General features: G+C 57.8%; 1 protein-coding gene across 2 annotated transcripts; it reads right to left on the reverse strand.

Annotated features, from left to right (window-relative positions):
- Nucleotides 1-3,982: 3,982 nt before the first annotated feature.
- VPS52 (VPS52 subunit of GARP complex) lies at nt 3,983-22,236 on the reverse strand. Of its 2 annotated transcripts, none has more exons than XM_063122805.1 (20): nt 22,101-22,236; nt 19,488-19,569; nt 17,175-17,227; nt 16,980-17,055; nt 16,243-16,310; nt 14,702-14,877; nt 14,176-14,326; nt 12,661-12,761; nt 11,834-11,966; nt 11,039-11,096; nt 10,646-10,779; nt 9,297-9,452; nt 7,464-7,582; nt 7,036-7,159; nt 6,300-6,395; nt 5,612-5,719; nt 5,441-5,506; nt 4,844-4,955; nt 4,584-4,702; nt 3,983-4,336 (listed from the first exon to the last, which is right to left on the reverse strand). In XM_063122805.1, exons 1-20 carry the CDS (start codon nt 22,188-22,190, stop codon nt 4,190-4,192), a joined length of 2,169 nt encoding a protein of 722 aa, XP_062978875.1. In that variant the 5' UTR covers nt 22,191-22,236; the 3' UTR covers nt 3,983-4,189. The 2 variants fall into 2 exon arrangements, with proteins under 2 accessions (XP_062978875.1, XP_062978874.1); XM_063122804.1 differs by having other exon boundaries at nt 22,086-22,236.
- Between the last annotated feature and the right edge of the window lie 65 nt (nt 22,237-22,301).

The following is a 22,301-nucleotide window of genomic DNA, read 5'->3' on the forward strand; positions in this document are numbered from 1 at the left end:
AACCCGGTGAGCCCCCCCCCCCCCGCCCTTCCGCCCCCCCTTCCCTCGGTCTCCGGTGCAACAGCCCCCCCGCCTTCTCCCGCCACCTCCGCAAGCAGAGACTGAACGGGACCCATCCTGCTCCTCCTCCTTCAGCAAGCGACAGAGGAGCCCCAGCGCCAGCCACGTCCCACGGGAGAGACGGCCACGGAGACCGAGGGGACGCTCGAGGCGGACGGGGCAGCAGACCAAAGAGACTCGGACATTTGGGACGGATTGATCTATCTTTTGTTGTGTGTTTAAAAAAACTAAGGGAAACGTTCCAGCCACACCCAGCCGCCTTCTGTCGTGGCCAGTGGGACGTGCACGTGGCACGAGCCATTGCCTTCCCCCCTTCCCCCCCGCCTCTTCCGTGCATGCAGTTTCAGACACGTTCCCCCCCCCCCCGGTTGGCTCTACCCAGGACCCTCCTAGCCACCCCATCCCACTACGGCCCCCTCCCCGGACCCCTGCCTGATTTCAGTTGGCCCCAACTCCAGTACGGAGCCTCCCAGATGCCAGCCAGGCCACGGTGCCCTCATCAGCAACCGCGTTGAAATTCTGATCTTACCCCAGAGTGTCCCCACCCCGCCCACCCCTCTAAAAGGGAACCCCTTAATTCTCTGCCGATCCACCGAAGTGGGGCTCTTGCCTTCTAGGGGAGCCCCGGCAACTCCGAAGGCCTCTTCTACGTCTGCTGCCATCGAACTGTGCTACCCCCAGTATCCGGGGCAGTAAGCCTATGTGCCCCAGTTGCTGGGGAACATGGGTGGGAGGGTGCTGTTGCACCACGTCCCGCTTATTGGTTGGCCCCTGTGTGAACAGAGTGCTGGACTAGATGGACCCTTGGTCTGACCCAGCGTCAGGGCACTTCTGATGTTCTTACTGGACTTCGTCCTCAAGGGGTGAGTGAATTCACTCCCCCCGCCAGCCCACCCCCCTGGAGGCCAGCTGCTGGGCCCCCCTTCCCCTGGCCAAAGCCTTCGGCCCATGGGGCTACCAGCACAGACCCCCACCCCCACCCCCACCGGCCCCTTGCTCCTTTGCCCACCCTGACTTTGAAGCACAGAAAGCTTCATCGTTCCTCCCGGGAAGCAGAGCTGTGAGACCGGGGAGGCTGCTCAGCCCCTGGCAGGATGTGTGTGTCCCCCCCCTTCATCCAGGCTCATCCCTCCCACTGAACAGGGCCCATCCTGCCCTCAGATTTAACACTGGTGTGGATGATCTTGGCACAAAGCCTCCCTACCTCAGAGATAGCAAAGAGGAGGCCCTGAACGGCATCTCTCGATTCTCAACCGCTGCCCCCCACACTAGCCCCAGGGGGCCACCCACTTTTCCAGCCCCACTGATTTCAAACTTAGGGGTCACTCCCGTTGAAATGGGTGGGGCTTGGGTTAAAGTGTTTTAAAACTTGGAATTGCAGCTGGGGGAGGGCAATGGGGGGGGCTCCTTTTGCACAAATTATTCCCATGAATTCAACGCATCCACGCCGACCCCCCCCCACAAATCACACCCCCCACCCCACCCCGCTTTCTATTTACAGGCCACAAAGGTGACCCTGTGCCTTTAAAAAACCCCACAAGAAACACCTTTTGCCCCAGGAACAGTTCAAAGAGGAGAAAAGGAAACTGTGTGTTTTATTTTGTTTTTATAAAAAAAAAAAAAATTAAATTAATTATATTATTTAAACGAGTGGATATAAAGAAAAAAGACTATTTTCGTCTCCTGCTGCGCATTCTCAGTCTTTATTAAAAAAAAAGGAAAAAGAAAGGAATAAAAAGGTGACTTTCACACCTGGTTTCTGGTGCTTGGGAAGTTTAAAAAAATAGATTTAATTTTCTCTTGGCCGCCTGCAAACTCAAAAGTCTTTTTTTAAGGGGTGCCCGAATCTCCCCCCCCTTTTCTTTTTTTTTTTTTTTTTGCTTCCCCCCCCTTAAAAAGCAGCAAGGGCGCCCCCTGGTGCTGGAAGCAGGCGACCCAAACGTGTAATGTTTTGTAAGTAATTGTGGAAATTGTATTGTGTAATAGATAATCTATAATTTTGCTGCTTTCTTCGCGTCTGTTATTTTGATTTCTCCACTTCAGCTGAGCTCTGCCCCCGGTCTAAGGTGAGCTTTCAGACACACCTGCCCCCACACCTGTGGCCTGGCAAAGGTGAGGGGGGGGAGGGTCCCTCCCAGACCTCATTTGCTCAAATCCCGCAAGTCCTTTACTGGCGAAGCCACATGCATAACTCTGAACGGTGCCTGGTGGTGGGCGGTGGGAGGGGGCGGCAGGAACATGATGGCTGGATCCAGAAATCCACCCTTGGCCAGACCCCCCGTCAGCAGACGGCCCCCATAAACGGATCCAGCCCCCTTTCCCAGTCTTTGAGCAGTGAGCCTGGGGCGGATGACGAAGACGCATTGAGCCGCGTTTGGTACTGAGGTCTCACATTGGTTCTCCATCAATTAAAAAGTGGAAGCTGCCAGCCAGCCATGTTGCCCAGCTTTAGAATTATAGAGAATCCTAGAGGAGTAGAGTTGGAAGGGTCCTCTTAAGGCCATCGAGTCCAACCCCCTGCTCAATGCAGGGATCCACCCTACAGCATCCCTGACAGATGGTTGTCCAGCTGCCTCTTGAATGGCCACTATGCGAACAGAGTGCTGGACTAGATGGACCCTTGGTCTGATCCAGTATCAGGGCATTTATGTCCTTATGTGTGACAGCCTGAGGACAACAGGAGTAAAAGTGCAGAAAAGGGCAACTAAAATGATTAAGGGGCTGCAAGGTGAGATCAACTGGGATTGTTTAACTTGGAGAAAAGCAGGCTAAGGGGAGACATGATAGAGGTGGTGTGGAGAATGTGGACGGGGAGACATTTTTCTCCCTCTCTCAAAATACTAGAACCCAACGTGGTCAACCCTTGAAGCTGATGGATGGGAGACCCAGGACAAATAAAAGGAAGGACTTCTTCACACAGCACGTAGTTAAACTATGGAACTCACTGCCACAAGATGTAGTGATGGCCACCCATTTGGATGGCTTCAAAAGGGGGTTGGATAAATTCCTGGAGGGGAAGGCTATCAATGGCTAGTAGCCCTGATGATTGTGTGCCATCTCCAGTATTTGAGGCAATAAGCCTGTGTGCACCAGTTGCTGGGGAACATGGGTGGGAGGGTGCTGTGGCACCATGTCCTGCTTGTTCATCCCTGGCTGACGGCTGGTTGGCCGCTGTGTGAACAGAGTGCTGGACTAGATGGACCCTTGGTCTGATGAGAGACTATGAAGAGAGACGGAAAGAACTGGGCATGTTTAGCCTGGAGAAGAGAAGATGGAGGGGAGACATGAGAGCCCTCTTCAAATACTTCAAAGGTTGTCACACAGAGGAGGGCCAGGATCTCTTCTCGATCCTCCCAGAGTGCAGGACACGGAATAACAGGCTCAAGTTACAGGAAGCCAGATTCCAGCTGGACATCAGGAAAAACTCCCTGACTGTTAGAGCAGTGCGACAATGGAACCAATGACCTAGGGAGGTTGTGGGCTCTCCCACACTAGAGGCATTCAAGAGGCAGCTGGACAACCGTCCGTCAGGGGTGCTTTAGGGTGGATTCCTGCATTGAGCAGGGGGTTGGGCTGGATGGCCTTGTAGGCCCCTTCCAACTCTGCTGTTCTATGGTTCTGTGATCCAGCCTCAGGGTGCTTCTTATGTTCTTAAGGTGTCTGGAGGGCGCCAAGTTGGGGAGGCCTGATCCCTTTTACAGCCAGCTCAGCTAACCGACTACAGCAGCAAATTCAGTTACGTACGTCTTGAACGGAGGAGCAGAGTTTCTTCTTTGATCTTTCTTGAATACAAGATCGATGAGGTGGATTGGAACATCCTCTCTCACTCACACTCACCCACGCGCGCACACACACACACCTGCACACGGACACGACCCCCTGCTAGGCTCCCCCCTCCCACTTTGAATCATGAGCCCAGGAGTTCCACGCTGACTTGCAAGGGCATTTATTGTCACTGTACAAAGCAAAACAGACGAGACAGGCGGACAAACAGGACATTCTCAGGCCAGCACCGGCCTCTCTGGTCCCCCCCCTCCCCAGGGGCCCGGGTCTGATAAGCGGGGTGGGGCAGCAGCAGCAGCATCAAGGCCTCCCTCCGCCCCAGCACCCACGCACCCACCCCCCAGCCTCAGAAATTGGGCTTGTGTTTCTTCACCTCGACCATGAGGTGGTGGATATTGATGAGCTCCGAGCGGACGGGCAGGGCCTTGAGCGGGGCCAGCCCCATGACCTTGTGGAAGCGGTGGTAGTACTGGATCAGCTGCGTCAGCGCCCCCTGCAGGCAGAGACAGGGAAGGAAGGGGGGTGAGAGAGAGAGAGAGAGAGAGAGAGAGAAAGGGACCCAATTTCATTTCGGAGATTCCAGGGGTGCTTGGGCCGAAATAAGAGAGAGGGAGGCGGAGGAGGGAGCGTCTCCCCAGCCCTGCTGCCTCCTCAACCACCGCGTGACCCACGAGGCCGCCGGCCCCCTTCCTTCCCTGCCCCCCCCACCGCTCCCCGCCGGCCCCCGGGCGCAAGCCCACCTGGATGATGGTGGTGCCGTTCTTGAAGTTGGTGAAGGAGCGCATGACGTCCTGGCTCAGGGCCTCCACGGCCGCCTTCCAGGTCCCGGCGAAGCCGCGCACCAGCTGCGTCACCCGGGCTGTGGGGGCAGGAGAGGGGGGGCAGACGCGGAGCACGCGGGAGGCGGAGCGCGGGGGGAGGGCCAGAGGCCTGGGTGGCAGCGGCCGCTTCCGCGCCCCGCGGAGGAACAACCCCGGCCGCCCCCCTTCTCGGCACTCACCTTCCTCCCCACGCAAGCGGTCCAGCTGGCCCCGCTCCGCCACCGCCTCCGCCTCCTTCACAAAGGCAATCATGCCCCCGAAGCCGGGGGCCAACAGCTCCTCAATGAACTCCTGGAAAGCGGGGAGGGGTGGAGGAAGGGACAGGGAGGCAGCGCTGAGGACACCGCAAGGGGGTGGCCCCGCTTAAGGCCCTGTGTGTTACAAAGGCCAAGTGACTATGACTACCATCAACGGGGAAGAAGGGGCTGTAAACTCCCCCCTTTCCCCTCCCCTCAGCCCCCCCCCCACCTGGCAGACCCCTGGGGCTGCCCTGCGCTGCGGCTGTTTCAAGCGACTAGCCCTCATGTGCAAAGGAGAAGCGTCCAACCCTCGGACACAGGGAGAGACAGAACCACTGATGGAACCCAGCACGCTGTCACCGCCGGAGAGGACCGTTCCCGGCCGATGTGGAACTCCCTTCCTCGGGGTAACGGAAGGCGACAGACGGCATCTTGACGTCCCTGGATCAGTCCCATCTGTGCTCACGGGGGGGGGGGGGGAACGGGGGACGGAGGGGGGAGTCAAAGGACAACACCCCCCCCTCCCTGGCCGCTTACCTGAGTCCGGGCATTCAGCAGCTGCTGGAACCCTTCCACTTCTTTGCTGTCCTCCACTGCGCGCTCCTGGAGAGGACGGGGTGTGTGTGTGTGACAGGCGTGGCGATCAGAGGGAGCGTTTGCCCCCCCCATTCCCGATCCCAGGGGCAGGGGTGCGGCCCCAGCGCTTACCATGAGGACGCCCAACATCATGTCGTAGTTGTTGATCAGGAAGATGAGCTGCTCCTTCCGGGAGGAGAATTCCGCCGCCACCCGCAGTACGAAGTTCTCCACTTCGGTCTGGCGGAAGGAAGAGGGGGAGGCGGGACGGGGGTCAGGGGGGCCCCCAAGCAGCAACGGCCTCAGAGCTGTGCGGCCGACTTGGCAGCGCACGCCTCAGGCGGCTGCAGGAAAAGGAGGAGCTGCTTCTGCCCAACCCATGGAGACAGGAACGTGGGACGTTTGCCTCACGCCAAGTCGGAGCATGGGTCCATCTTGCCCAGTATTGCGGACACAGACTGGCAGCCGCCAGGGCACTCCAGAGTTCCTTCCCAGCTCTACCCAGAGGGGCCAAAGACTGAACGGGGTGCATCCGCACGCAAAGCAGGGCCTCCACGGCTCCGTGTGCCAAGCACAAGCACAGGCACCCTCTGGGCCTGGCCGTCTCCCGGCCTCCTTTTAGGAAAGCCCAGACCGGCTTCCGCTCTCCGCCCGGGCTCTGAGGCGCCCGAGGCCCTGCCCTCCTGACCCCAGCTATCTCGGGGGCCCAGTTCCACATCCTGCACCCAGGCCTGCTCAGCCACCGTGGGCGCAGAATGCTGAGCCAGACGGGGCTTCTGACAGGCTCAGGAGGCCTCTCTCGCCCCCCAGAGGGTCCCACCTGAAGCTGCCCCAGCAGCGTCAGCGTCCGGTCGTGCGGGAAGGTCTGGTTGATGCTGACGATGGCGGAGGAGAACTCCGCGTACCGGCGGGTGATCTGGGGGAAGCAGGGAAAGGTAGGATTAGGGGGCGCATCTCAAGGCGGAGAGGGAGGACGCGCCCCACCCGGACGAAGTCCATTTGGTGGCAGGCCCAACGTCCCTTGGGCTGCTCCTCGCCAGCCGGTCCCGAAGACCCCTCTGGGCACAGACCCTGCCGGAACGACCCACCGTCGCCCTTCCTGGCAAAGCTCCAGGGAAGCATGGGGTCTTCCTCACATCTGTGGCAAGGAGTTCGCCAAGTTAGCCCCCCCATGCTTTGGAAGGCTTGGAGGAGAATTATCCACATTATCCACCCTGCTGGGCAAGGATCAACATCGTTGGAAGGGTGCCTGGAGGTCATCTAGTCCAACCCCCCCACTCGATGCAGGCTCTGCTACGCACGACGTATGAGGTGTCCACCCAGACTCTGCTTGGACGCCTCCCGCGAATATGAGATGGCCCCACCACCTCCCACGGTGCCAAGCCGCCCTCCCTGTTAGGAAGTCTCTCCTAACGCCCAGCCCAAATCCGCCTCCCTGCCATTTCCACCTGCTGGTTCCAGCCCCGCCCTCGGGAGCCACGCAGGGCGGTGGAGGCAGCGGCCCTGCCCGAGCCCTTCGCCCCCTCTGCTCCCCCCCACCCCCCTGCGTGACTCACGTAGTGGGGCCGCGTGTCCAGGAAGCCCAGCTTCTGGGGGTCGGTGTTCTGGATGCTCTGGATGTTCAGCTCCAGGATGTGCTCGAAACGTGGCCAGAGCATCTCCAGCAGCGTGTCCCAATATCTGGCGGGGATGGCGGAGGAAAGGGGGTTCGGAACACTAGCTTTGGGAGGGGCCTACACGGCCATCGAGTCCAGCCCCGTTCGGGGAAGGCCGGGGAGCCAGAGACACCGTGGCTGCGGAGGGGGGAAGCGGCCGAGGCGGACCCCGGCTCCGCCCCCCACCCCCTCAGCTGGCCCTCGTCATCCTGGGCCAGCTTATAATTGGGGTGGGGTGGGGAGGGAGAAAGACTCCAGCTGGGGCTCCTGGGTTCCCCAGAGCGAGGGGGGGGCGTGAGCCGGGGGACGCGGGGAGGGACAGCACTCACTTGTCAATGGCCGGGACGTTGCGCTTGGCCATGATGGCTTTGAAGCGCAGCACGATGTGGATGGAGAGGAAGACGGCGATGCTGTCGTAGCAGTCGCTCACGTAGGCGTCCATGTGCTTCTGTTGTGGGGGCGGGGAGAGAGAGAGACACACACACGCATGCACACACAGGCAGTGGTCACACGGGCTCCTTTCACTGGCATCCCCGAGGGCAGGGGCCGGAAATCCGGCGGCCCTTCGGAGGTTTCGGACTACAACTCCCATCAGCCAGCAGAGCCAATGGCTAGGCATCATGGGAGTTGCAGGCCAAAACAAGTGGTGGCCAGAAGTGTGTCCCCCCCCGAGCGGTTGTGACCTTCCCCGTCTTCGGAGACCCCCAAATGTCGTGCTCCAAGTCCAGACCAAAGTCATGCAGGGAGCGACCCCGTTCAGACGACACGCCGAGCCACGGTGGCAACGCATTCGGCGTGAAACCATTTTGGCTTAGCATGTCGTGTGAACCGTGACTTAGCGGGCCTGTTCAGGCGACACGTCTGGCTCCGTGTTCAGTGAAACTGCGGCGCTCTGGGGTGAGCCCGGACCCCAAGCCGTGCTGTCGCACACGCAAGACTTTAAGCCACGGTTAGAGCCGCTCACCCTGCTGCAGACGGTCCGACCGGGGTTAGTGAGTGAGCAGGGTTTAGCAAAACGCATCGCACGAGACGCCTTAAGCCCTGCTGCTTAGAATCACAGAATAGCAGAGTTGGAAGGGGCCTACAAGGCCATCGAGTCCAACCCCCTGCTCAGTGCAGGAATCCACCCTAAAGCATCCCCGACAGATGCTTGTCCAGCTGCCTCTTGAAGGCCTCTAGTGTGGGAGAGCCCACAACCTCCCTAGGTAGCTGATTCCACCGTCGCACTGCTCTAACAGTCAGGAAGTTTTTCCTGATGTCCAGTCGGAATCTGGCTTCCTTTAACTTTAGCCCGTTATTCCGTGTCCTGCACTCTGGGAGGATCGAGAAGAGATCCTGGCCCTCCTCTGTGTGACAACCTTTTAAGTATTTGAAGAGTGCTATCATGTCTCCCCTCAATCTTCTCTTCTCCAGGCTAAACATGCCCAGTTCTTTCAGTCTCTCTTCATAGGGCTTTGTTTCCAGACCCCTGATCATCCCGGTTGCCCTCCTCTGAACACGCTCCAGCTTGTCTGCGTCCTTCTTGAATTGTGGAGCCCAGAACTGGACGCAAGACTCTAGATGAGGCCTAACCAGGGCCTAATAGAGAGGAACCAAGACCTCACATGACTTGGAAGCCAAAAGCCTTGACCAGCAGGGTTTAGGGGGTCTCCTGGACAGGCCCGGCGTGTCCTGTGAACTATTCCTAACCACGTTTTAAACACGCTCGCTAACCATTTGCTGCAAAAGGGTTATAGGCCTAACCATGGCTTAGCATGTCGTCTGAACAGGCCCAGAGAGAGAGGAGAAAGGAAGGAAGGGAAAAAGGAGCAATACTCCTGTGTTGCAGGACGAGCTGAAAGCGGCCATTAGGGTCAAGTCAAGGCCCAGACCCGCGAAGTCCGCCTTCCCTAAGAGGCCCACGTGCTTCTTCAGGTTGCGCTGTTAGGTAACAGGAAATTTCTCAGGGCTTGATGGGCTCAGAGAACAGGGCAGCAGGTTCAGGTGTTCTTTCCAGCCCCAGAAGCGCAGACCCAAAGCCTGTGGCGCCCATTCCAGCAGAAAAGGTCCTCAAACGAGGCATTTCGGAAAACGAAATATATATATATCACCCCATTCTGTTCCTCCGAAATGGTACCAATCCCCCAGAGGCTCGCTGCCTCGCCTCCCGCCCCCCTACTCACCAGGAACATGGCCAGGGTCTTCCCCATGACGGCGTTGAAGAGGTCCAGGGCAGGGTTGCTGGTCACCAGGAAGAAGTCGCAGAGGAACAGATACTCCCGGCAGCTGTTGTCCAGGAGGGCGTAGTGCTGGCTGCGGAACAGGGACTCAAAGGGGTACTGGGGGCAGCGGACAGAGGAGAGAGAGAGAGAAAGAGGGGGGGTGGCGAGGGAGAAATCAATAGAAGAGAAACCCACCGGCAGCTTCAGGGGGAGAAGCGCTGTTCCACCAAGGGTGAGCTCTTCCACCTGGTCCCCTCACCCCACACACACACACCTGGAGACTTTAAAAGCAAGGCGGGAGCAGAAGGTTGGGACGTGCGGCTTCAGGGCGGAGAAACACGCTAACCAAGTTATATTTCCCCCTCCCTTACCTGCTCTGTTTTGCTATAAACTTGTACTTAGTATGCTTTTGAAAATTATCGTGATATTGTTGATTAGTAAATGGTTAAATATTGCTGTAGTTTTCATTTTTGCAAACCGCCCAGAGAACTTCGGGCCGCCTCGGGCTTTGCCCGGCCCGAATCCCCCCAATCCACTTCGGATTCAGGGTTCGGACCCGAGGCATCGCACAGGCCTACTACGAAGAGCTCCATCAGACGAGCGTTTTGTTGCATGCTCGTTCCTGGGCACTCGGGGACTTTTGCGGGTCCCTCTCAAGACGTTGTCCGCCTCCGCACACACCTCCCGCACCTTCTAGCCTTCTTCACAGCACAAAAAAACACCCCAGTAAGTCTGACTTATTTTTTTAAGATGGAACTTGCCACGACCTCCGGCTGTGTGCACGAAACGAATGAACCCCCATCCTGAGGCTTCAACTAGCCCCTCTGCTCCCCTTCTATTGGCAACACCCTAGGCCAGGCGTGGGGGGCTTCCGGGCAGTGGGCCACCTATGGCCAGTGGAAGTCCCCCGCCTGGCCCACCGGCTTCCTCCCACCCACTCTGGCAGGAACCCCATGGCCTACCAGGAGCCGCTCAGAGGTAGATTTTCCCTCCAACCCTCTGAGCTGCATTTGGGCAAAACAAAATGGAGGCTTTGTGTGAAAACGGGCGCGCGTCTGCGCCCGAATGCGTGCATGAAAGGGTGGCGTGCCACAATCCTTGGGGGAAAGACACCAACATTGGGTGGGTGGGTGTGTTGAGTGCTCACTTTGGGCTGTGGTGTCCCAGAGCCAGAAAAAGCCCCCCACCCCTTGTTCCCTGGACCCCACAACCTCCCAAAGACGACAACCGAAAGGCACAACAGCCACCCAGGGAGGAAGAAACACGGCCGGGCGAACCAGGCCAGGAAAGGAGGCCGGGCGGCCGCTTACTCGGACGTCGCTCTTCTGGGCGGAGTGGGGCACGATGATGGGGCCCTCCAGCTCGGCACCCCCAATCACGCTCCCTCGGTTGCCCAGCGTGAAGATGGTGTTGCGGTTCCGCAGGGGCGGCTTGGAGAAGAAGCGTGGCCGGAGGGAGGCGGTCAAGGGAAACAGCAGGGAGAGCAGGCCCGGCCCAGCCACGGATCTGGCCCCTTGCCTCCGCCCTTGGGAAAGGCAGGGACGCCTCCCAACGGGTAAGCCGGGGGAGGGAACGGAGGCAGGGGCCTGGGTTCAGCGCCCGCTCCAGAGCCAGATCGGAAGGCAGCTTTGGGGTGAGAAATGAACCCCGATCCGAACCCCTTCCTTGCCCTCTGCCCCACACAACCGGGGAGAAGAGGATATCCTTTTTGGCGGTGTCCTCCACCCCCATGAGGTCGTCCTTCTCGGCTACTTCTTCGTACTGCAGGTCCAGGAGAGAGAGAAACAGAGAGAGAGAGAGAGAGAGAGAGAAAAGGGGGGGGGAGTTTGCAGCCATTACAGATTCACAGGGGAGTTACAGATTCCCTAACTGGAACCAGAAGGTTCGACCATATAACACCTGCTCTGGTCTGCTTGCACTGGCTGCCTGTATGTTCCCGAGCCCAATTCAAGGTGCTGGTTTTGACCTAGAAAGCCTTACATGGCTTGGGACCACAATACCTGATGGAACGCCTCTCCCGACATGAACCTACCCTCTCACTCCGCTCAACATCTAAGGTCCTCCTCCGAGCGCCTACTCCCAGGGAAGCTCGGAGGATGGCAACCAGGGAGAGGGCCTTCTCAGTGGTGGCCCCTCAATTATGGAACAATCTCCCCAATGAGGCTCGCCTGGCGCCAACGTGGCTATCTTTTCGGCGCCAGGTCTTCTCCCAGGCAGTTAACAACATATGCTCAGATTTTTTTTTAACTGACCCCAGAAAAGTTGTTTTAAATGGATATTGCTATTTTTCAAATTCAAATGCTTTTGAATTTTTGAATATTTGTTTTTAATGTTCACTGGTTTTAACTTTTGTAAACCGCCCAGAGAGCTTCGGCTATGCGGCGGTATATATAAATGTAATAAAATAAATAAATAAAAGGGGAAATATGGGACAGAGGGTGGTGGTCCAGGTGGGAACCCCGCAGCCTGGGCGCCCGCGTCTCTGCGCCGTGTCTCACCTGCACCTTCATGAGGCGGCTGTTGTAGGACTTGAAGTAGCTCAGGTAGACCTTGCTCATGGTCTCCAGGTATTCGTCCCGGACTTCCTTGGCCACCGACCGCTCGTGTCCTAGCAGGAACTGGTAGAAAAACCTGCCCCCAGACAGAAGGGTGAGAGGCCAAAAATAATTTAAAAATCCCCTACCCTAAAGCCCCCGAACTCTTCTCAATCCCAGGATCTCTTCTCAATCCTCCCAGAGTGCAGGACATGGAATAACGGGCTCAAGTTAAAGGAAGCCAGATTCCGGCTGGACATCAGGAAAAACTTCCTGACTGTTAGAGCAGTACAACAAAACATCAGGAAAAACTTCCTGACTGTTAGAACAGTACGACAATGGAATCAGTTACCTAGGGAGGTTGTGGGCTCTCCCACACTAGAGGCCTTCAAGAGGCAGCTGGACAAGCATCTGTCAGGGATGCTTTAGGGTGGATTCCTGCATTGAGCAGGGGGTTGGACTTGATGGCCTTGTAGGCCCCTTCCAACTCTGCTGTTCTATGATTCTATGAACTCAGCCCCAAACCCTGGAGCAAGGAGACCCAGCCCCGAATAAGAGCAGGGGGGCTGTCCCGTCCCCAGCCCAGCGCTGAGCAATGCATGCAGGGAAACCCAAACACCTAGGATGGTGTCAATGGTACGAGTCACTTGTGGGAAATACACTATCGGCGAAGTGAAGGATTCTGGGAGATCCGAGGCTGCTTTGCTATTGGTCTTTCCTTTCTGCCCACTCTGTGCATGCTGGGAGATTCGGCGGCCGCTCACGGGGGGGGGGAAACAGGACCCTCCTACCTGTACTTGAGCAGTGCATTCTGGGGGATCTGGTAGTTGGTCATGGGTTTGCGGAAGGAGTAGATCTTCTGCAGGATGAACTCCCGGATCTTGGCCACTGCCTGGCAGAAGGGAGGAGGACTGAGCACCATGGGGGCCTTACGCCCAAATCCTTTTCCCATCCCACCTCTCCTCCGGGGCTTCTGGGGTGGCAACGCCGGGTGGGGGGGGAACGCCTCGATTCTTGCCGTTTGCAACGAAGGGGCTGTTTTCGCGTGTCTTGGGGGTGTCCTCTTGCACCCCCCTATGCCGGTGGCAGCGTCCGAGAAGGGCGTATCTGGCAGCCCTCCATCTTACCACCACCACCACCACCACCCTCCACCCAGCTACTCTTCGCCTTTCGCTCGTGGTACCTCAGCCCTGAACACACGCATTTTAAAGGGAATTATTTCCCCCCTAAGGAAAACGGTCCTTGTTGTTCTGAAACCCAACAGAGGATGCTTTGGGGCGGCCCTGAGGCCTCCCTCGTGCGGCTGGGCATGCAGCTGGCAGAACGCGGAAGAGGCGTCTTGAAAGGGCTTTCAACAACGTCCCAGCGAGGGGGAGGGGGCCGGCGGCCGGCCCCACAGCATGAGAAAGGGCTGGGGAAGCGGGCCGTGCGCAAACCCAAAACGTGGTTCTGAGGGGCCCGCGCTGAGCAAAGCCCCCGGAGCGTTGCAAGTGGGGCTGCAAGGCACGGACAGGGCCAATTTGACTTTGTGAGGCTGTGGGCACGAGCCGCCCCGCTTGTGTGGGGAGGCATTCTGGGGAGCGCTCCTCCGCCGTGGCCCTCATAGTGGGATGTGGGGCCGCCCGCTCCTCTCTCGGCTACCTGCCCCTACATGGAGCAGGGGAGTCTGGAGCCCAGGGCTGGCCAGGCGTGGGCGCCCATCCCTGCAGCGCGCCGATAGTGGGCCCCAGCTACGCCGAGGTCACAGCACCCGACCCGGCAGCTCCAGCGCTAGAGCATCCCAGGGTGCCTGCCCACACTGGAGCCTTGATTCACCCAAATACTCCTCCATCCGCCACTGGGAATTCCCCAGTGGGGCACAGATCTGACGTGAAACAGGGCTTCGTGGCGGTCCGGGGGGGGGGAGCACCAGCTTGTGCCGAAACCTGCCTGACACGTACGCGGCAGGGTCCCCTCCAGCCAGAGGCTCTCCGGGGAGGCCTAACTCCCTCTGCCCCTGGCTCTGTCCCCTGGCGCCCACGCCTTCCCTCCCTAGGAAGAACCAGGCAGAGGAGCCCCGGGCAGAGGCGCCTGGCCTGTGCCCGGCTTCTCCCTGCCCAAGTGAGGACCCAATCCGCCCCTCCTCAGCGGGACTCAGCACAACGGCCGATCGCTCAAGCGGCCTGCCCCAACCAGGCGCCCTCCAGAGGTTCCAGACTCCCAGTGTTCCCGCCCACTGGCTGCACCAGCTGGGGCTGCTGGGCGTTGAAGTCCAAAAGACCCGAAGGGGCCCCAGGCTGGCTTGCAGGTGGAAGCCCCCCCTCCACCTTGGCCTTCAGCTTGTCCAAGATGTCCGTCACGTCGGCGCACGCCATGGTCTCGCGGAAGGCCTGCTCCTTCACGGCGTTGATCTTGTTGTTCAGCTCGTGCAGCTGCTCCAGGAAGGCCTGATCCGTCACCGGCGTCTCCAGGATGGTGCTGCGGAGGAGGAGGAGGAGGAGAGAGGGGCCCGGAGGGGCGTCAGGGGGGCCTGTGGCAGGAGGGCGGCACCTTGGCCTAAGCTGGGCCGCTTGTTTCTCGTCTCCCGTTTCTAATTTATCGGTTTGAGCGCCACGTTTTAATTAAGATTTTGTTCTTCCTCTGGATTTTATCATTAGCCCCCGAGTGCCATTTTTTTTGGACAGAAAGGCGAGCTAGAAATTAAACAAACAGGCTCCCCCTCCCAACTATCTCTCCTAACACAGCAGGAACTCTGTTGCCTGTCCGGGATCCGCGCGAGTTCTGCATTGCCAGCCGCCCCTTTCCCCGGCCTCCCCTCCCGGCCCCCTCCCCTCCCGACCGACCGAGACGCACCTGATCATGACGTTGGGCACCACCAGCTCGTCCACCAGCTGCGAGAGGCGGCCCCGGACGGCCTGGCGGTTGCGCAGGCGGACGTTCATGGCCACCGACTGCTCCTGCAGCGTCTGGATCTCGCAGCTGATGCTGCTCAGGTCGGACTGGAAGGAGCTCAGCATGGCCTCCATGCGCTGGGGAGACGGGGAGGGGGGGCGGGAGGGGGGAGCTCGCGTTAGGCAGAGACGGCCGCGGGAGGGGAGCAGCGGGGCATCGCGGAGCCGGCGGGACGGACTCCCGCCAGGGATCTCAGAGAGCCAAGAGGCCTCAAGCACAAGCCGTGAGCCGGCCTCCGAGGGGAGGCGGCCACCGGAGAGGGCCGTGCCCATCGCCGCGCTCTGTTTGGGGGCTTCCTGCCAGGGCAAGGGGGCCTCCGCGCTGGGCCGGGTGGCGGAGGCCTGGCCGGAGTTCCCTCCCAAGGCTGAGCCCACGAGGACGCCCCGGGAGGCCTCTCATCCAGGCCCCGTCCAGAGCCAGGCCTGCTCAGCCTCGGCAAGGTGGCTCCAGCATCCGGTCCTGGGCCCTTTGAGAGGAGCCAGCGAGGCAGACGGGCGGACGGCCTGGAGCCCCTCCTGAGCCCCCCCCGCCCCCCCCCCAGAAGCCATCTTGGGCGCGGACAGAGGCCACCAGCGGGGGGGGGGGGCTTCCACCTCATGAGGACTAGCAGCAAACGCTCTTGCGCTGCATCCAGACTTGGCCTGCGGGGGGCGAGGGGGAGTAGTCAACTCAATAAAGGGACGGCGGGCAAGGGATATCTCTAGAGCACCCTTCGGCAACCCATCAGTCATGTTGGACTACAACCCCCATCACCCCCAGCCAGCCATGAGGCTAATCGCTCTCTCCCCAGACCACGCAGGGGTGGGAGGCCGAGGTGAGCATCGTAGGGGGCAGATTCAGACTGGGAGGCCGAGGGGGGAAACGCCGACGGAGGCCGGCCAGTGACTGCGTCTCATTTCAAGCCCCGGACGCCCAGCGTGCCACTGGGGAACCGCTTCTGCCAGACCCATGGCGGCTGGCGGGCTGAGACAGCCCACCCACCCCCGGTTGTCTGAGAAGAGAGGGAGGGGGGACGGAGGCAGCCCCCAAACGGAAGTGGGGAGACGCTGGACGCGGCCAGGAGGGCTGAGAGAGGGAGGCTGAGCTGGGAAGGGGGCAGAAGGGAGGGAGGAGCCCAGAGCGGCCGGGGGATCAGGGGCCACGGCTGGGGGAGGGCTCCAGGGTGACTCTCCAGCACCCCCTCCAGGCAGGGTTGGGAAATGCTTCGCCCTCCCTCCCTGACTCCCTGGAGAGCGGCTGCCAGTCAGCGCGGGCAATGCTGGCCTAGAGGGACCTGGGGTCTGGCTCGGTCTCAAGCAGGGCCCGATGCCGCTGCAATCCCCCCCCCCCCCCAGGGAACGCTGGCCAGCCTTTAACGGAAGGGCCGCCCTGCCTTGCCAAGCCCGGCACCCGAACTGAACCAGGCGCCGCCACCAACATGCAGGCCGGGCGCCTCGCCTCACCTCCAGGACGGCGTCGCAGGCCGTGATCTGCGTGTGCAGCGAAGCAATGTTCTTGCTCTCCTTGATGTCTGTGGGGGCCGCTAAGGAGAACGGCCCACAGGGAGGGGGCTGCAGCAGCGGGAGACCCCAGCCCGCCCCGGACAGCTGCTGTTCAGGGGTAGGGTGGTCATATTTGGGAAAAAGAGGACACCACAGGAAAGTGCATCAGCTGGACAACCACCTGTCGGGGATGCTTTAGGGTGGATTCCCGCACTGAGCAGGGGGTTGGACTCAATGGCCTTAAGAGGCCCCTTCCAACTCTACTATTCTATGACTCTATGATCCTGCCCGCCCCCCACCTTAAAGGCTTTGATTGGAGGGGAAAGCGCGTCCATCCCGCCCCCTGCTCCAATCGGGGCCTTTTCTATAGAGTCCGGGAATGCCATGCTTTCCCCTTTAAGGCCCCGATTGAAGCGGGGGGAGGGGTGATGCACCTCCAGGAATTACGCCCCCCCATGGCAGCCTTAAAGGGGAAGGTGTGTCATTCCTGGACATTATAGAAAGATACAGAAAATCCCTCCCCCCCCCGCCCCGGACACCCAGGATAGAACAAAATACAGGACAAATCCGGGAAATCCCTGATAATTGGTCACCCTATTCAGGGGGAAAGGGGCCCTCCTGGATTCTAGAGGGGGGCCCACGGACGTATCCGGCTCCGCCCCCCACCCCCTCCCCTCCCCTCCCGTCACGGTGGATACAGTCCTTGATGGACGCGTTCTCGATCTGCTGCAGTTCCAGCTCCACCTGCTTGGAATATTGCCGGAGGTCCACGCCCTGCCAGGGGAAAAGGGGAGGGGGGAGCGAAAGGTTAGCGGGGTCCCAGCCCAGCACCCCACTTCTCTCTCTCTCTCTCACACCCACACCCACCACCACCACCCCACAGCCCTGCTCACCGTCTTCAACGCCTCCTGCACCAGAGCGTCCCCCAAGTTGGCCTGGATGTGAACTGGAAGGGGAAAACACAGAGTTTGTTTCGGTGGGGGGCCATTGGGGCAGTGCTCGTCTCCCTCCCACCCCCGGCAATTACAGGATGGAGAGGGGGGGATGCTACAGGGACGTTGCAAGCCCCTTCCTACCAAACAGGGAGCAGCTTGTTCCAATTTCAAGCTCAGCTGGAAGGATCTCCCTCCGGGAGAGGGAACCCCTGGGCCAATGGTGTGTGTGTGTGTGTGTGTGTGTGTGTGTGTGTGTGTGGTCCTTCTGGATGTGCCGGGTGATGGTGGGGACCCCAAATAGGTTCCAGGTGACAGAGGAGCATTCAGGTGGTATAGGGGGGACAGCCCCCCTCTTCATCAGGTGAGGCTGTGGATGTGTTGAACCGGTGGCTGGCTGCGACAATGGACTGGATGAGGGCTCATAAACTGAAACTCAATCCAGACAAGACTGAGATGCTGTTAGTAGGTGGTTCCTCTGACCGGTTAATGGGTGTTCAACCGGTTCTGGACAGGGTTTCACTCCCCCTGAAGGAGCAGGTTCGAAGCTTGGGGGTTCTCCTAGAACCGTCTCTGTCTCTTGAGGCTCAGGTGGCCTCGGTGGCACGGAGTGCTTCTACCAGCTCCGGTTGGTGGCCCAGCTACGCCCCTATCTGGACAGGGATTATCTAGCTTCAGTCATCCATGCTCTGGTAGCCTCCAAATTAGACTACTGCAATGGCCTCTATGTGGGGCGGCCTTTGAAGACGGTTCGGAAGCTGCAGCTTGTGCAAAATGCAGCGGCCAGATTGATAGCTGGAACAGGAAGGTTCGAACATCTAACACCCATTCCGGCCCACTTGCATTGGCTGTCTATACGTTTCTGAGCCCAATTCAAGGTGCTGGTTTTAACCTATAAAGCCTTACATGGCTTGGGACCGCAATACCTGATGGAATGCCTCTCCCGACATAAACCTACCCGCTCACTGTGCTCAACATCTAAGGTCTTCCTTTGAGTGCCTCCTCCGAGGGAAGCTCAGCGGATGGCAACAAGGGAGAGGGTCTTCTCGGTGGTGGCCCCCCAACTGGGAATGATCTCCCCAACAAAGCTCAGAGTGCCAACACTGTTATCTTTTTGGCACCAGGTCAAGACCTTTCTCTTCTCCCAGGCAGTTAACAGCATTTAACAACATATGCTAAGTTTGTTGGTTTTTTAACGGACCCCAGAACTGTTGTTTAAAATGGATACTGTTGTTTTCATATTTTTTTGATGGTTTCAAATTTTGTATAGTTCTTTATTGTCCGCTGTTTCTTAACTTTTGTAAACCGCCCAGAAAGCTTCGGCTATGGGGCGGGATGTAAATGCAATAAATAAACATGAATAAATAAATAAATTATTAAATAGGCGAGGCTCTGGCTTTGGGCTCTCTAAACGTGGCGCCCGTGGGCCGCTCCCGTGGCACCTGCAAGGTTGCCTGACACTTCTGATTTTCATTCTACTCCTTAATTGTTTTTAAAATACATTTCAATTCCATTAACTAATTTTTTAGCTGGGAGTCTAAAAAAAGCGAAAGGGCTGCTCTCTCGATCAAGGTTCAAGCGAGCAGTTTTGTGCTTTGCAGCCCAGGGCCTTAACCCTCTGCCCCCTTCTCACCCCGTTCTGGGGCAAATTGCTTTTCTTTAACTCTTTCCAGTTTGCTGCCTGGGAAATTAGTGTTTTGTGACCCCCCCACTGTGGCAGCTATTTTACAAATGGGCTCAGCTAAAAACTTTTCTTTTTCCTAAAGCTTTTAAAACTTGATGTTGCTCAGACTTTAGACTGTTAGTTATACTGTTATACTGTTAGTTTTACCCTACCCTGTGCCTGTTTGCATTCTCTTCCCCTCCTTATTGTTTTACTATGATTTTATTAGATTGTAAGCCTATGCGGCAGAGTCTTGCTATTTACTGTTTTACTCTGTACAGCACCATGTACATTGATGGCGCTATATAAATAAATAAATAAATAAATAAATAATAATAATAATAATGTGTCCCCGCCCCCGTGGCAGCCATTTTGTGAGAGTGCCCGTGTCACTCTCTCAAAATCCCAAATGTGTCTGCTGACGCCCCAAGAACAAAAAAGAACCGCTCTGCTGCTCCAGGAGGGATGGGAAGAGATATTTCCTGAGCCCCTCTTGAGGGAGGGCCAGGCTGTAAACAACAAAAATCACTCGACCTACGGAGCATGCGAAGAGAGGAACGACGGAAGAGGTGCCAAGGACACCCCCACCCCCACCCCCACACACAACTTACTGTCCACTTCGTCCAAGATGAACTCGTCAGACGTCAGGTCCAGTTCACCCAGGTGGAGCGGCAGGGACTCCTCGCTCTGGCCCTAAAGGGCAGGCACAGCCGGCGTCAATCACGGCTTGCAGGGAGCGGAAGCTGGGAAATGTTTCGGCCCCCATATTCCCCTTCTCCCAACCAACCAGCCGCTGGAAGCACAGACCGAAAGACAGGAATGCTTCACCCAGTGCCGAATGAACGTACAGCATTTGCTGTGGGAACGGCGGGTGGGCGGGCGCTCACTCGGAGGGCTTTCAGAGGGATTAAGGAGGGTCGGAATCATAGAATCGTAGAATAGCAGAGTTGGAAGGGGCCTAAAAGGCCATTGAGTCCAACCCCCTGCTCAATGCAGGAATCCACCCTAAAGCATCCCTGACAGATGCTTGTCCAGCTGCCTCTTGAAGGCCTCTAGTGTGGGAGAGCCCACAACCTGCCTAGGTCACTGGTTCCATTGTCGAACTGCTCTAACAGTCAGGAAGTTTTTCCTGCTCCATTTAGAAAACACACATTGGCATAACTGTACACTGTAAAGCTATTTTCTCCATTCGTGCCTATTTTCCAAATACTTTAAATTCCACAGCTTTCAAACTCAATATATGCCAGAAACATTGCCAGAGACGGCACCCAGGAAAGAGGCCTGCATTTTCACCTTGTGCACTTTTATTAGCTGTGCAGTAGGCAGGGGTCAGGCAGCACTTCATCTTCACACCTGGAAGTGCTGCTCCTGTTGGGTTTCTGCCTACCATGTAACAGTTTAAAAGCTTCTTCAGCACAGATAGCGACACTATGTTCTCTGTACAGCTCCACGTCTCACTAGAACATCCTTTATTCTAAGGTTCCCAACTTCCATTTTCTACCAGGGCTCTAGGCTCTTCAATTAGCACCTGACAGGCAGAAATTCAACAGGGGAAGAAGCAGTTCAGACTGCTCCTTTTTTGAAGTTGTCTGAGAGTTTTCTCCTTCACAGCAACTCTGGAAGTGGCCTATTTCTTCTCCATGGCCACAAGTCAGATCCAGCCGTCCAAGTTCCCCCAGATGGCCACACACGCACCCCTTTCCTGTTCACACCTCTTTCTCCTGACCACCGATCACTGGGTGGGTTTCCAGGATTTGCACAGTGCTTTCCCCATTCCAATAAAAACTGAAGCTCATATGATAGCACTCTTCAAATACTTAAAAGGTAAGTATTTAAATCTGGCCTCCTTTAACTTCAGCCTGTTATTCCATGTCCTGCACTCTGGGAGGATCAAGAAGAGATCCTGGCCCTCCTCTGTGTGACAGGGAAAGGAAAGGAACCTCTCGTGCAAGCACTGAGTCATTACTGACTCTTGGAGGGACGCCAGCAAGTGTCATTTGTATGCATGCAGCACCTGGTGAAGTTGCGTCTTTTTGTATCTGGTCACTCATAGAATAGCAGAGTTGGAAGGGGCCTATAAGGGCATCGAGTCCAACTCCCTGCTCAATGCAGGAATCCACCCTAAAGCATCCCTGACAGATGCTTGTCCAGCTGCCTCTTGAAGGCCTCTAGTGTGGGAGAGCCCACAACATCTAGTCCAGCACCCTTTCCCCACAGCGTCCAACCAGCTGCCCCCAATGAGAAACCCCCAAGCAAGACACGAGCACAACAGCACCCTCAAACCCATGATCCCCGGCATGTGGTGTGTACAGAAGCACCACTGCTAATGCAGGTAGCATAGAGCCATCAGGACTAGCAGCCGGGTGAAGTCTTATCCTCCATTAAGCAAAAATTCATGATAATTAATCCCTTTGAAAGCCATCAAAAGCAGTAGCTTGGGGCGGACAGGCAGAAATCCAACAGGTGCACCTCCCTCTTGTCGCGTTCCCTGTCTATTACTCCCTGGCAGTGACATTTCTAGGCTGCTTTCCGTCCAAGCCACCGCAAGCGGCCATCAAAAGCAGTAGCTTGGGGCGGACAGGCAGAAATCCAACAGGTGCGCCTGCCTCTTGTCGCGTTCCCTGTCTATTACTCCCTGGCAGTGACATTTCTAGGCTGCTTTCCGTCCAAGCCACCGCAAGCGGCCATCAAAAGCAGTAGCTTGGGGCGGACAGGCAGAAATCCAACAGGTGCGCCTGCCTCTTGTCGCGTTCCCTGTCTATTACTCCCTGGCAGTGACATTTCTAGGCTGCTTTCCGTCCAAGCCACCGCAAGCGGCCATCAAAAGCAGTAGCTTGGGGCGGACAGGCAGAAATCCAACAGGTGCGCCTCCCTCTTGTCGCGTTCCCTGTCTATTACTCCCTGGCAGTGACATTTCTAGGCTGCTTTCCGTCCAAGCCACCGCAAGCGGCCATTTAAAGGAGTCACTTAGTCGGGAAAGGCAGAAATCCAACAGGTGCATCCTGACCTGATCCCATAGGAGAGGTCAAAGGTCACCAAGACCACATAATTTGGGGGGAGGGTGGTGGTGGGCCTCCATCCCCTCCCCAGGGAGAAAATAGAAGAGGAAAGAAGATAGAGCGTCTCCTTCCCCCCCATGCTGTTAGAGATGGGAAACCGGAAGTAGGGGGCTCAGGGACCGGAAACGGAGACCAGTCCGTGACCCTCACCGGTCCGACCCCCACCTCTTCTTCCTCCATGTCTCCCGAGCGGAGCTGCTGCCGCTGCCGCCGCCTCCAGTCCTCCTCCTCCTCAGGCCCGGCCGCGGCAGCCATCGAGCTTCGCCGGGCGCGACCAACCCTTTCCTCCGGCTCCGCCACATCCGGGGCTTCCAGAGGGGCAGCTTCCGGTCTTTCAGGAAACAAACCCTCACAGAACTACAAGTC

The sequence above is a fragment of the Elgaria multicarinata genome, chromosome 3 (assembly GCF_023053635.1).
Source record: "Elgaria multicarinata webbii isolate HBS135686 ecotype San Diego chromosome 3, rElgMul1.1.pri, whole genome shotgun sequence".
In the NCBI taxonomy this organism is placed as follows: domain Eukaryota; kingdom Metazoa; phylum Chordata; class Lepidosauria; order Squamata; family Anguidae; genus Elgaria; species Elgaria multicarinata.